Genomic DNA, 14,419 nt, shown 5'->3' on the forward strand with positions numbered 1-14,419 from the left:
TGATCTTTTTCAGGGTAGTTTGTACCTGTGATAGTCAGTCTTGGATACGTCTGCTGGCGTGCCAAGGGGCTTTGTCACTAGGAGCTACTAGTTAAGCAGAGTGTAGAAAGCTGGTGCACATTTTCACATCTTATCCTGTGCTCAGGGTTTGGATAAGGAGGGGTTGAGGGCAATTTATATTAGTTACTTTAGTGGTTTTAGAGTCAATGATGTAGTAAAGCTTGGCACCCTTCAGAGAACTGTGTGATTGTCAGAAATGTACTGGTATTGCCTGGGCTTCAGTTTGTCACTGTCCAGCTGGAAGCGCTTAGAACGTGATTACAAGTGGTACCGCACAGAAGGGCTGAAATTACCAATAGAATGGAGAATAACACACGACAACTGGATTTACCAGGTCCGCTCTGCATACTGTTCTCTATCCTGACTGTGTTCTTGTGCAGAGAAACCAGACGAGGAATCTGTGGAGGTCCAAATTCGCAACTGGTGCAACCCAAAATTGGGGGAACTGTATTCCCCTGTGGATTTCATTCCACTCAACTCAGCATCTGCCCATTTAATGCAACAAGCATTCCCCCCCCCACCTGAGACCAGAATTTCACTCTATTAACTTAATAATAGAGTGCAATGCAGCGGGTGCCTAATCAGTTTGGCGATAGTAGATGTTCTACTCGAACGGCAGCTTCCTCGATGCGAGCGGCAGGTTTCTCAACACGAGCGGTTGCAACCTGCATCGACCGCTCGCGTTGAGAAATCTCGCCAAGAGGTGGTCTGTTTTTTTATTTTTCTTACTTTCGCTCCCCAACCTACAGTTGACGAGTGAGGCGAATAACTCAACTCTGCAGAGCGCAAGGTTGGCAAAACGCTGCGAACTCCACCAGCGGAGCGGAATCCATTGCCCACCCCTAGTCTTAAGCTGTTACCCTGTTATGCGCTTTATGTGATGGTTGGTTGCTGCTAGGATCCTAAACCAATTTCGATCTTGGCGGTCTACAAATTCAATCATGCTTGCATTATAAATCATGGTTTACCTGTTTGTAAGAGTTTTAGAATAATCGAAGATTGTCATAATGTAGCTTGTATTTTACAGCAGGTTAACCCTTCCTTATAATAAATTAGATGGCGGATAGCTATGAAGTGAGAGGCAGTGAGTGGCAAGATAAACCTCTGACATGTATGTGGAAATCATGTTTTTTAGATACTGTTGGGCATCATGCCCACTTTGGTCCTTGGAGCGGCCCTTGCGTGGTTTGTGCATGCACTTAGAGAAGTATCTCTCTGCTACCTTCTAAACGCACTGTAGTAATGCGCTGCCTCTGCTAGTCGATATGCTGAGGGATACAACTGAATTTAGAAATTTTATCCCCAGTGAAAAATATATATTTATCTTGCAGAGCCGCACGCTTGGTAGGGTGGAGTTACTGACATTTTATTATTGGCGTTTGTATGTTGAAATCTTTTATTCGGACGTTACTCCAAACAGATGTATATATCTCTTGTTCGCTTATGTTAAAATGTATGCATGTATATATTTAAAAATTGCATACACAGGATATTTGTAATTTTAAAGGTTTGTTTTGCCATGTCTGCAAAATATCAAGCTTAATAAACTAAACAGGAACAAAAGATCAATAAAATGTGTTTCATTCAGTTGGATGATGTAACCGGACAATATCCGCTCTTATAGCATCAATTGCTGCCAAACGCCAAGGCAGGGGGCATTTAAAATAATTCAATTATTCGATCAAATATTGGAGCAGGATCTTGACTTCCCAACTTGTCCCTCCAGATTCAAGCCGAGCAAGACACCATCCCATGAGCACCTTTTCCCCATGATTCCTTTGTGGATGATGAAGAGTCTGGACTTTGAACCTGGCTTCTTTTGAGAACCAGTGGAGGGCGCTCATAGCAGTCGTGATGTTGTTGAGTTTACCTGGTTTAAGGCACATTCTGGCTGCTTGGGTGTGTAACCCTTGTAGGTTGGCAGTGAGCGTCTTCGAGATGCAGGTGCAGGTGACATTGCAGTAGAGCCAGAATCAGTGCTCTTGGGACGACTTGAGGAGGCACTCAAGATCTGGGGGTCCCTTGAAAGCTAGTGGGATGGTTTCACTTTTCCCCATTTTGATGACCTCATTCTTCGTTCCTTTCATCAGAGGAAGCTCTCCGTCATCAAGCCGCAGACATGGTCCAGGCACAGTGTGATGTGGGTTGTGATCTCTGGGTTGTTTTCTCACTGGAAAGGGTATTTCTTATTGTGTACATTCATTTGAAGATTTAAAGCAGTTGTCCTGGTGGGGTGGGAGGCGGCATATGGAGATGCTGAACATGGATGATCCTCACAGGACACTGCAGGACAGCGAGTGCGTGAACAATCCATCTGCTTGCAGGTGATTTTTATGACTGTATTAGAACATTGGAATGTTGAGCGCTCCAATGAAGACAGTGGACTCGCTCTGGGCTCATAGTGGCCGGTATAAGCCCGAAACTCCACATTCCAGTGTTTGTCTAACTTTTTCTCTTTTTCTAATTTGGAACCTTCTACCTTCAGTAGGTGGAATGTTCTAATTGCCTTATAGCCCTTCTGCCTTGGACTACACTGTTTGTCGAAGGCCCACACCTTCGTTATAGGCCTTTGTCTGCGTCTCGGGCCTATAACTTGAGTTCAGGGCTTTTAACAGCTGTATAGCCCTCGGCAGCAGGGTATGAGGCTATAGTAAAGATTGGATGCTGCTTAGAGCAAGATCTGCTATTCCCCGCAATGTTTCCAGCCTGTCATTAGTGATGTGTGGTCAAACATGTCATAGGCAGCAGATAGATCGAGGAGCATGACTTCTCTTCTGTTATCTTCATCGATGTTCATATGACAGTTATGAATGTTTCGGCTCCTCCTGTGAGTCAGAATCAAGACCAGTGCTCATGGAGGAGATGGTTTTGTTCCACCTACTCCTGGTCAACTTCTCTCTCTATCTCTTTGTCACCCCTTAGGAGGACCAAAGCATCTGAAGCTTTTCGGAAGGTTAATAGTCCCACATAGTATCGCAGTGCTGATGAACTTAATATTCAGGAGGAGTTATAAATGTATTTCACTCTAGGTGAAGATTCCAGTCTTGTGCCATTAATGTCCTAGGAGAGAGTGTGCGAGAGCGACAATGCACTGAGTGTGTGAGGATAGTGACTGAGAGTGAGGCAGCGAGCACAAGAGAGCGCAACAGACGCAGACTGATAAAGTAGGTGTGGTCATGGAAAGCAATGAAAGACCATTATTCTTTGGATATCTCTCAGTAGAACGGAATATTTTTTATGCTGCAATATTGCGGCTTTAGAAGAAATATTCTTGTTGTGCTGGCACTCCAGTAGCAATGTCAAGTCAATATCCATCGTAACCACTGTATGCATTTCTGTGGGGGGTCTGGCAGCGGGAACACTGATAAACACTGATTTGGAAAAGGTAGAAGCTTTACCGGAAAACACAAAAATAGGCAACAAGATTAGGTAACCTTAAATATAGTAGACCCGTAAGCAACACGTGCAGGGCACCACGTGCCGCCCTATAGCGAGCAGGCCCTTGCAGCCAGTACACTTTCCGTTTAACCTGACTAAACAGGCAGCATGCGCGAGGCACAGTGGGAAATGGCAGAGGTACCTGGATCACACCGTAGAAGGCTACTGACTTAAGGAACTGAGTGAAAGCCTGGTGGAAATGATACCCATGTGCTTTCCTTGGCGTTCTCCATTATGCTGTAGGTCTTCAAGCGGAAATTTAAGAGGCCTGTTGCTTTGTGTGGTTGAAATGAATCTTGTTTCAGGTTTTGGGTGCCTTCCTGGGGACACGTGACCCATGTCTTGGCCTCAGGTCTGCAGTGAATCGATTGAGGATTGTGTGGAGAACACCAGAGCCTTATTGCTTTGGTAGATTGGACTTGTTTGGCCGGAAGCTGCTGAGGAGTGCTGGATTCACCTCTGTGGCCGCCCTGACGGAGACTAGGGTTTCACTGGGACTGGTTCCCAGAATGGGGTCAGCATAAAGCACAAGAAAACTCAATATATTGATCCACGCGGCAACCATCCCAGTGAATTCACATGAGTAACTTCATTTTGATGTCACTTGTGGTCCACTTGTTCTGTATGCAGAGCGGCTGCTCTGAAGAAGGTCCTCGGGGTGAGAAGCGTGCCGAAACCGGTGTTTTAAAGAGCATTTAAAAAGCAAACTATCTTATCCAAGCAGTAAATGGAGCTAATGGCTCATTCTTGGGGTCAAGATGCCCCGGACCAATGCCCAGCCTCCCTGCTCAAAGAACTTCAAGGGCACACACTGCTCATGCCGGGCGCCTGATCCCACTCCTCTTCAACACACGCCTGTTAACGAGTTTCAACCCGTCGCCTTGAATGACAATTAATGCATGGCAGGCCCCTCCCAGAGGTGGATGCCAGTGCACGCATCAGCCCCAGCTCCAGACTACCTTACCGTGTCCAGCTTCTTGAGCGCTTTGCATAGACTTTGTAATGCCGCACCCCCATCGTGTAAAATAATTCCACGTATTTTCGCAGTTATTCTGTAAAATGTTAAATACTACAAGCAAGCTAAAGTATTTTATGGGCTGAGGGCACTCACACTCTTAACAATTATAGACAGGTTTTCAGTTCATCCCACTAGATAAATACAGTGGAAAACATGCCAAGCAGAGCAGCATTTCAATTAAGGTCCTGGGGTAGAAAAAATGTTATTTGCAGTTCTCAAATGAGCTGGAGAAAAGCAAATGATAAACTGTTCGATAAGTTTGCGGTCTTCTTAATTGTAATTGTACTTTAGAGCCCCGTATTACACCTAAGTAAGTGACCAACTTATATCTAATAGCAGGGGCGGCTCCTCCATTAGGGTGGAGAAGCGACTCCCCACCCCACCTCACCCCACCTCACCCCCGCCAGCAGCGGCAGCTGCAAAACCTTTACAAGGAAATGATACTAAACAGTGTATATTATTGTTTCCTTGTAAAAGGGCGGGCCAAGTGGGTGACGAGCAGTGAGGGGAGTATCAGAGCACATGTATGTTTGGCTGGCCAACTCGGGCCGGCCAAACACACATGCGCACTTTGCTCTCTCCAGCCCAGCGCTGTGTTGTCGGCTGGAGAGAGCCTGCACAGTCTGCCTGGGAGCGCTCCCAGCCAACCCTAATGCTGCTCTGAGCCGCGTCAGGATTGGCCGCCGGGCTGGCTGGGAGCCTGAGCCCGCGGATGGAGCAGTGCGGTGGCAAGCAAGGTGTGTGTTTTATTTATTTTTTTAATTTCATTTTTATTCCCACTGGAACCCTATGTGCCACCCTGACCCTTCTGCACGCCTCGAGCCACAACTGTCCCATAAGTGGTATTATTAATATTATTACCATTATCATTACTATTAGTAGTATTAATATTAACATTACTAGTAATATTAGTATTACTATTGTTATTATTAGCTCTGTACAACACCAAACTGATGGGTCAGCATTGACATGGGTACGTCATGCCTGTATATGTGTATTTGTCTTTATATGGAGCAAACCTGGCTTACCTGTTAATTTGAATGACATGATTGCTTTTCACCTACTTGGGCACAGTGAGACTCTCGGTTTGCCCAGGATCCCACGTTTTTAGGCGCTCCGTCCCCTGTAGTAATCTCTCTTTGGGCTTCCAACCACGCCCACGTCATGTCAGTCACTTTCATTGGTTCGTGGGCTTGCCTTTTAAAATCTGCTTGCTTTCATTTGTGAAAGGCATGCATACGTCATGCCTTTTCCGGTGTTAAACCCGCCTACACAGCACCGGTAAACTACTGAAAACAAATGAGGTTCGATGTTTTGTGCGTGGTTTCTAGAGTACTTTATCAGTTTATTTTCCACGCAGCGCGATGGCGCTGGGGTTTACATTGCACGATCGCGCTCGGTTTTTCCGTTTTCAATTTCAGCACAATCGCGCTGCATCTTACATAGTGCAATCGCGCTGCGTTTTTTTCCTTTTAATTTGTGTGGCAAGAAAAGTCTGGTTAGGAATTTACAACGCTAGTAGCTCCAACTCGAACAAATGCGAGACCCGTTGCATTGAAAATGCTTGTTTGTTATGTGCTGATGCAGGGATTCAAAGCCATGGGCAGAGTATTCAGCCCCTAGACACTAGAAGACGTCCCTGCCTTTACCTTTTCCTTTAGGACCTGATTTAGAGAGAATGTCCTGTGATGTACTCTTGTACTGCTCCTACCTTACTCCTGGAGCATGCCAGGAGTACTGCGGGTGTAAGTCACACCTGTCTTTAATTGGCCCACAGTGTGTCACAATAGCCCCCTCCTGCACCAGAGATTGATATTTCCTTATTATCAGCTCTTCCTACATTGAGCTGGACCCGGGTAGCTGTACGCAGTGCTTTGCTACTCAGGTGATGGGCGGTGACGTCTTTAGGAGTGTATTGTAAAGGTGGGACAGTCACTGAGACCCGGATAGAAGTGCTGGGGACACCCACTCAGGCTAAGGGTTGTGTATTCATGTGTAAATGTTGTATACTTAAAATGTTTACTTCTGACATTTTTATATATATATATATTTTTTTTTTTTGTTTTCTTCCTTTGTACTTGTATATAAATATACACACACACACACATATATATATATATATATATATATATATATATTTAATCTGATTAAAACATTTAGAGCAGACAGCACTGCTTTGAACAAATGAATGCTTGTGACAAGGCACAATGTCTATTTCCTTTGCCACCTCCTGCACAATGAGCTGTGGTGGGGCACAAAGTGGGCCAGGACAAATATGGCTTCAACACAAGCCCCATCTGGCCCCCTCTAGAGAGGCCAGCGCTATAGCTTTCAGTATGTGAAGTGTGTACAGTTTTAAGAGGTGTGTTTCCTTTTCATCCTTCGCACATTGTTGTAGGTCAGATTTGCCAGTTTCACCTGTATTAAGAGACATGCTCCCCAGAGCTTTAAGTGGAATGACAAAAGTGTGCATGTGTGAGGGGGTGGGGGTCTGTAAAGGGGGCGTGGCCTAAGAAGCATAATCTAAGAATCCTTTCCCAGATGCATGGCTTATTTAATAGGGGTGTGACTTGAGATGCAAACTAAAATCCTTTACCTTCCATAGCGTGCCACCTGACCAATATTGTGTTCCTTTTCTGTGACCTCTCTCTTATTGCATACATACATATCACACAATTACAGACATGCACCCACAACAAGCCAGACCTACTAGCTTTTATTTCAACCTCATTAGCAATAGCACATAAAGGATCTGTAACGGTGATTTTGTTGTGAATAATTACAATTGAAAATATTTCAATTCTGAAAATATGAGACTCAATTAAACGTTTCTAAGCTCTCTGGAAGGGGAGGTGGTCTTTGGAGTTTCTCGATCACTCGCCGTCTTCCCTTCGCACCCCGTTGCTCTGCAATGTCTCAGTTGAACCCCATTTCTCTCCCCACATCTTTCTGAAATCCTAATACTGTGTATCTTACACCTCATCAGTGTATGCTTGCTTTCATCGTGTTCACTTTACAGCCCCCACTGCTACACACAACACCCACTCACCTGTGAGCACGGCATCTTCTTTTATTTCCACCCTGTGGACAGCTTTGTACCTGATCCACCCGCTTTCACACAGAATCACAACTAGTGTTGGCACAAGAGCAGATGCTCAGTTTGCTCTGCAGAGAGGCTAAGGATTGGAGGAGCATGAGTTCTGAGCACCTGTATCACGCACTAAAAGGCACTATTAGAAACTTGCACAATCTTCAGACTCAACTGCTGAGGTCTCAATCATGGCTGTTGCACTGCTTCGTGAAACAAATGCAGACACACAACATCCTGGCAAAATCACACCCTGACAGAATGTAAGATTAAGTAAAATATGCGAAGTGTGCACAGGGACAACATTTCTGATATGCATTAACTGATGGGTTTTACAGCCATTGTTCATAGATTGATCATCTTTTTTCTGTAAAGCTAGGAACATAAATATAGGGTCCGATCAGAGGTTGAAATGCATTCTAAAAAGAAATATGAGACCTGTGATGCTGCATGCAGTAGGGGCGGAGTCAGTGAGGATGGGGGCGGGGTCGAAGGTGTGGCTAAAAAAAGAAAGCATTCTGGAAGTTTTTTTTGGTCTTTCACTGTCAGGTAGCTACATATAAAATAACATGCAGCTTAAATAAAAAATGAATTAGGAAAGTTGTTATTCATTGGGAAATTTGCTACAATACATTCCGAAACCTCTATTAGTTAATGCACTGCAGAGGTCTGTGTGTGTAACCAGAGACCGCAGAATTAAGTCTTGTTTGCTGCAGTGGAAAAGTGACGTGTATTTTCAGTGTTAGGAGGTCACAGCCTGTGACAGAAAGCACTGTGATTATGTAATTCATTATTTTAAACTTGTATTACACACAGTATAAGATCGACTGCTACAAAATGTTTAAGATAAAATGGTGCTTCCAAAATATAGATGTTAGTGATACCCAGCGGGAACGTAATGCCTTAGTTTACATTACTGACCCTTCAGCCCCTCCTGGTGTAGTAAGCGTGATATAAACACATTTATAAATAAAAGCACGCACTTCACAGCCCAGTTGTTAACTCTTTGCACTACCACTCAAAAATAAATGTTTGTCACAAGAAAATTTCGAGTGGTTACGTCACTTAAAGCCAGAACCAGCTCTAAAGCATCCTTTACATGTGCAGATGAACTCACAGCTCACATTTGCATTTCTTTCAGGCAAGCAGGCACACTGGCAGGAAGACTTCCTTAGTTGTCTGCCCGGCTTCGATTTCACCACACAGGAGTCTTACTGACTGACACTTTAGCTGAGGTATTCAAACTGTCGGAATCAACCGACCCGGGATGGTCGTCTTTTTACAAAAAGTAGGGGAACGGTGTTTCAAAAATCATAAAAGTATGGGCACATCGTGCCCCTCCGATCCCGCTCACAAGGCCTGATAGGGACTCACTTCAAGGTCCAATTTTAATTACTGCCGGGTCTGAGACCCGGAGGGACCCGGCCCACTTAAATCTCTGATGCACCCTCTGATGACAGTGTGTGGTTCTGAAGTAGCCCTCCCTCCCTCCCAGCCCCCGCCCTTGAGATTGACAGGCAGGGATAGCATCATCAAACCTGCGAATCTACGGACATGAGTCCTCTGTGAGTGGTGGTTAATGCAAAGCCGAAGCATGCCGCTTTGAATATCAATTCACCAGCTAATTCATACTGAGGCCTTTTGGCCTTTCCATGTTGTTGCTGCGGTCAGATATAGAGCTCCCGCGGCAGCATGAGAGAGGGTAGGTTAACGAATCATGCGCCAGAGATTTGCATAATTTACATTTGCATTTGTCAGGGAGTCGGTCCATCATCCTTGCTGGAGTCTCATAATAACACCCAGGACATGCTGTTTGCAAGAGTATGTGCTATCCAGGGGCCAGAGGTTTGAGGGTTTTTTTCACAAGATGTACCTCACTGGCAGGGGCATGGCCCCATGATCAGGGCCCCAGGAATTAGGCGTCAGGAGAGAGACATATTATGCAGAGGGGTTCAGTAAATTATGCAGCAGGAAAAGGCAAATTATGCGGCATCATGTGCTACATTTTGTAATTGTATTACTTCATTATTTCGTTATTTTTCAACTTGGTAACACTGTCTGGTCATTGGTTGCACCTTTTAGTACCATTTTAATACTCAAATATAGCAACAACCAACAAAAAGGTGACCAGCTCAGCTTTGCACAGGGCCTTTCACTCTGCAGCAACACGTATCACTGCATATTTAGCAACTTTTGAACAGTTTGAGCTAGAAACTATTTTTTTTGTCAAAATCTGCAGATTATGTGGGACATAATGGATTATGTGGCAAATGCAGCACATCTGTAGTTATCTGACAATCGCTGTAGCTGCACAATCGCATAATTCCAGTGGCCCTGAGTGTGGTGTGTGGGTACCATTGTGCACCACCGGTGTTCCAGGGCCAATAGTCTTAAATCAAGCCGCTGGGCAACCAAGTTACTCCCTTTGGACCCTTTATACCGTCAGTCAAAAGCCCACACCAGGAGGAGGTGAGCGATAGGAACCCAGACAGTGTGAGAGGAAATAACACTCCACGTTCTCAATGTTCTGCCATTGGTGTAGCCTTGTAGCCACCAACCAGGTTATCCCAACCATTAAAGGCCCTGTTCAGCATTTTAGGCCCTCTACGGTGGGCGGTTAAACTATTAGAACATTCCACCTTATTAGGGCAGAATATTCTAAATAAAAACAAAAGCCTCCCAGGAGACAAAGTGGGTTTATTGGTCCCACTTTCCTTGCTGGAATCTCATAATATCACAAGACACTCTGTTTGCAAGTGTATGTGTTGACTCCGGGGCCAAAGGTTTGAGTTCATCCCCGGCTGTGGCTCTGAAGTTTCTTTGCCTTTGATTCACAGTTCCTGCTGTTTATGATTAACAACTATAGCCACACACAGCGTCATAGCAGTCAGTGACTGTCAAGCATGGTGAGTGGGGGCTGAGGAAAAGGCCAGCATTTACCCACTGCTTCTCCTTTAACACAGTCAAGCCACAGAAGCTGAGCAGAATTCAACCACCCTGCCTTCTTTCCAGTGCATTGCGATGCATGGGAATGGGGTACGGGGGGGTCACTGTTTAACCATTCCTCAGCCTCTCTCATTCCTCGGTGCAGTCCACTTATACTGGGGAGGTGGGACAGAGGAGAGTCTGAGGACGTGGAGAAGGGCATTGAAACGTTGACAGCAGTGAGCCTCTAAAACCTTTTATAGTCCACTGATGTTCCATTGTCTTCAATAGAGCTGTCAACATTCCAGCGTTCTAATATAGCTCAAAAATAGGACTTTTATTTAGAGGTATATCAAAACCTTAACTACACTATAAAAGTGAGATGGTGTGGTCTAACGGTGTAAGTGCCAGACCTTCGAGCGTGTGGACTAGGTTTCTGATGTCAACCGGCACGAGTGAAAATATGGTGGGAAAATCACCCAACCACCCTCTGCCTGAAATGATAAATTATGTGGATTCAAATGTGTAATTTCACTCTTGTAGACTATTTTTGTCTGCTCTTAACAACCTCCATTCATTTACTGCACTGCGCTTCTTCCCGACGGTGTCACAATATACACACAAGTAAATGCAAACTATAGGTGTGAGGCTTTTAGTGTTGAGCAAACCACACAAATTAGCAGTATTAAAAGGCACCAGTTCAACAATCTGCAAACTGGACTTGGTATCTTGAAACGTGCCATAGGAGGTCTTCAGCTCGGGTGTCATTGCCACCTGGTGATGGAAGCCTCCTTGACCGGTTTAGTGATTTGTCGATGCAGAACTTTGGCTGATTTTGCATCCCTTTAGATACCGAGTCAGCTCCAGCAAGGAGTCCATTTGTTTGCATTGCTAAGTACCCATTGATGGGATGCATCCAGGGAAGTTGAGGTTCTGGAAGCGTGGCTTTGAGCTCCCCGCCTGCAGATCGTTGTTATTCTGCGGAAGCGATCTGGAAGATGGATTCAGACCTGTTAATTAAAGATGGTTTGGTTCTCCGCTGGGACTTGCACGCTTCGGTTACTTGTTTCATTAAATGAACAGAGAGACATCTGCTTTTCCCAAGGAGGAAATATGCCCCCTTGGATTTTGTATTTTTATACAAAAAAACTGCTGCAGCTCTGTAGAGTAATTTTCTAAAAGTCAATGCAACTGAGTGTGTGCGTGTCATCAGTATTGCTAACTATAGATGTAAATAAACCCCTCATGCAGATAAAAGCATGCACTTGAACGGTGGAAGGCGCACCCCAGCATTAAGTGAGACATAAATATCCCACTGGACTGAGCCAGGACACAAGTGACAAAGCATTGAGTCAGTGGCAGAAAGAGGCTGAAGAAAGCCAGTGATTGAAAGAGACAGGCCCAAATCATGCGTTATTGTTAGCAATAGGTCTGTTTGACAGCTGCAGTGTCAAAGCCCAGACCTGAAAAGTGAAAATCGAGAGATGGCCTTGAGAGATCATTGCCAGGACCCCATGCAGGTCAGAGAACCAAAAGCCTGACCATAAAATAAAGAGTTGGCGAGTGCCTCTACTGATGCCAGCCTTCCAGTGAGGGTGGCTGGCATCTTACTGAATGGTGCTGATGCTTTTATGGGCTTAAAAATACTTTATTTAAACAACAGTATAAACATACAAGATTGAACGAGCAAGAATAATGCATAAATCTTTTACAGCGTACAAAATTCAGACTAAACAACAACAAAAACATTTTATGTTTTCCAGGGGAAGGAAGGGGGTGGAGAGATAGAACAGAAACCTTAGTTGCATGAACATACGAAAACTGTCCTCGTAAACTGCTATCCAATGCAGATTACATGAGAATCTTATAATAAATCAATGGTAACAGTAGACAATAACTTGTAAAAATGAGGAACAACAAACAGATGAATGTTCATGGTGGTTGAGATTTTCCGACAGTGTACAAACCGTGAATGACCTACAATTCTCAGTATTATTAAGAAAAGAGGTCAAGGGTAAGCATAAAAAGTGAACATTATGAGAGGTAGGCTGAGGCATATCAGTAGTATTTAATTTTCGATGGTAGCAGACCCAGTCCCACCAGTTATTATTTGATGGTTTAGAATGCTGATGCTCTCTGCAGGCTGTAGTTCCTTCTAGCTCTGCATTTGATGAGATGAGGAACTCACTCCTGGAGTGAGATAGCAGAGCCCAATCTGCTTCCAGTGAACCAACTCTGAGCTCCCATCCTGGTGGCCAGGGCCGAGCCTGAGACAGGACCCTCCGGGCCACAGCACGAACTGACAATTGAAACTGAGACCGGTCCTTATCGGGCTCTGTTCTGGTGTCTTCTACTTTACGGACAATCCCGCGGATCCGTTCCTAAACCGCGCCTGTAAAACTACAGGTTATCCACGGTGATCCACTTTCAGTTTACAATTCATGTTATACGCACTTTTACACCCCCTAAGAGCATTTGCTTCTCCCAGGATGTTGTGTTTTTTTTATATTTTATTTTAATGCAACATATTACTTTTGTAGAGTGCATGCTGTGAAAAGAGTCACTTCTCGGTATCTGTGGATTTAGGTCGAGGGTGGGTGTTTCTAATGGGCCATGAGCCCCGGAGGGCAGGCCGAGGGCAGTGCCAGTTTCCCACAGGGCACATCAGAGGGGCATACCTGGGTTCAGGATACATGTTCATCTAATCATTGGTCTCCCTGCTGAGAACTCCAGGCTATGGTCACGTGTGCCAGCTGTAGGTGTGAGCCTAAGTGAAAATGTGTGGAGGAGGTGCACGTAGAGGAGAAGGTGAAAAGAGAGGGCCGGGGGGGGGGGTAAAAGATGAGGTGTAAGATATGTAGATAGATTTCAAGTGGAAGAGGGTGTGTCTAGCCAAGAGACTGCAGCAGAAAGTGGTGTGATGAGACACTCCCACGACGAGGCTCCTTCCAAAGACAGACCTGTTTCATTCACGCTCTCAGAATTTCAGAATTAAAATATTTCCTATTCTAACTATTCGAAACAAAATTGTTGTTACTCATTTACCCTATACTGCTAACAAACGTTGTCAAAGTCAGTAGGTCTGGCTTGTTTAACGTGCATGTCCGTTGCTGTGTGAGGCCTCTGGATGCAATAGGGACGTTCTCACAGACAGGCACCAACCTCCTGGTAGGGTGGCATGCCACGGGAAGCACAGGGTTTTAGTTTACATGTTTTAAGCTGTTCCCTTAATTACCCAGGCCATGCCTTTGGTAAAGTATATCTAGTTACCTTAGGCCACGCCCCTTTGACCATCCCACATAAAGCCCTGCTGCTGGCCTTAAGCGCTGTGCACATTAGACGAACTGGCCATGATCAGACTCGGGGAGGGCGGATCCAACGAGCAGGACGCGAGACCTTCAGGGGTTACTGTAACGTGATGTGTTCTGCGAGAGTGGGGTCCTCTTAAGCCCTCTGGTGCAGTACATTGAATAATAATGAATGAGGAAGACCCTGGGCCGAGGCGCCGGAGGGATGCTGTGAACAGGAAGAGGTGAGCTCCATGTCAAGATGGAGAGCTCGCGCGCCGAGTAGCTGGGGAGAGGAGGGCGAGGAGACGGGTTGGCATGGCAACGTGCCTGATGCGTGCCTCGAAATATCGCCGGTTATTTGCACACTAAGTGATATTCCAGCCGCCGTCCCTCACGCTGCTCTCTCTCTCTCTCTCATTTTTTTTTTCTTTCACCTCTGTCTCTCCCTCCTCTTATCTCTGTGTCCGGTCCACACCCTTAGGAACTCACTGTAGTATCTTTGGCTGCATAGCTCAAAATCGGGGTGCAGAATGTCGGGGCAGCGGACAGGATATCGGTGGCATCCTTGAGAGGCCTGGTCAGAATTTTTATTACACCAGA

General features: G+C 45.3%; 1 protein-coding gene across 3 annotated transcripts in view; it reads left to right on the plus strand.

Annotated features, from left to right (window-relative positions):
* ARHGAP39 (Rho GTPase activating protein 39) overlaps positions 1 to 14,419 on the plus strand; it is a 683,801-nt gene that overhangs the window by 96,763 nt on the left and 572,619 nt on the right. The window contains exon 1 of one of the 3 annotated variants that reach the window (XM_069220912.1): positions 13,916 to 14,061. The exons of the other annotated variants lie outside the window; for them this stretch is intronic. Within the exon in view, the coding sequence (XP_069077013.1) occupies positions 14,006 to 14,061 (56 nt within the window). The 5' untranslated portion in view covers positions 13,916 to 14,005. Of the gene's footprint in view, positions 1 to 13,915; positions 14,062 to 14,419 lie in introns of those variants that run through there. 3 annotated transcript variants of the gene reach the window in all.

The sequence above is a fragment of the Pleurodeles waltl genome, chromosome 2_2 (assembly GCF_031143425.1).
Source record: "Pleurodeles waltl isolate 20211129_DDA chromosome 2_2, aPleWal1.hap1.20221129, whole genome shotgun sequence".
NCBI lineage: Eukaryota > Metazoa > Chordata > Amphibia > Caudata > Salamandridae > Pleurodeles > Pleurodeles waltl.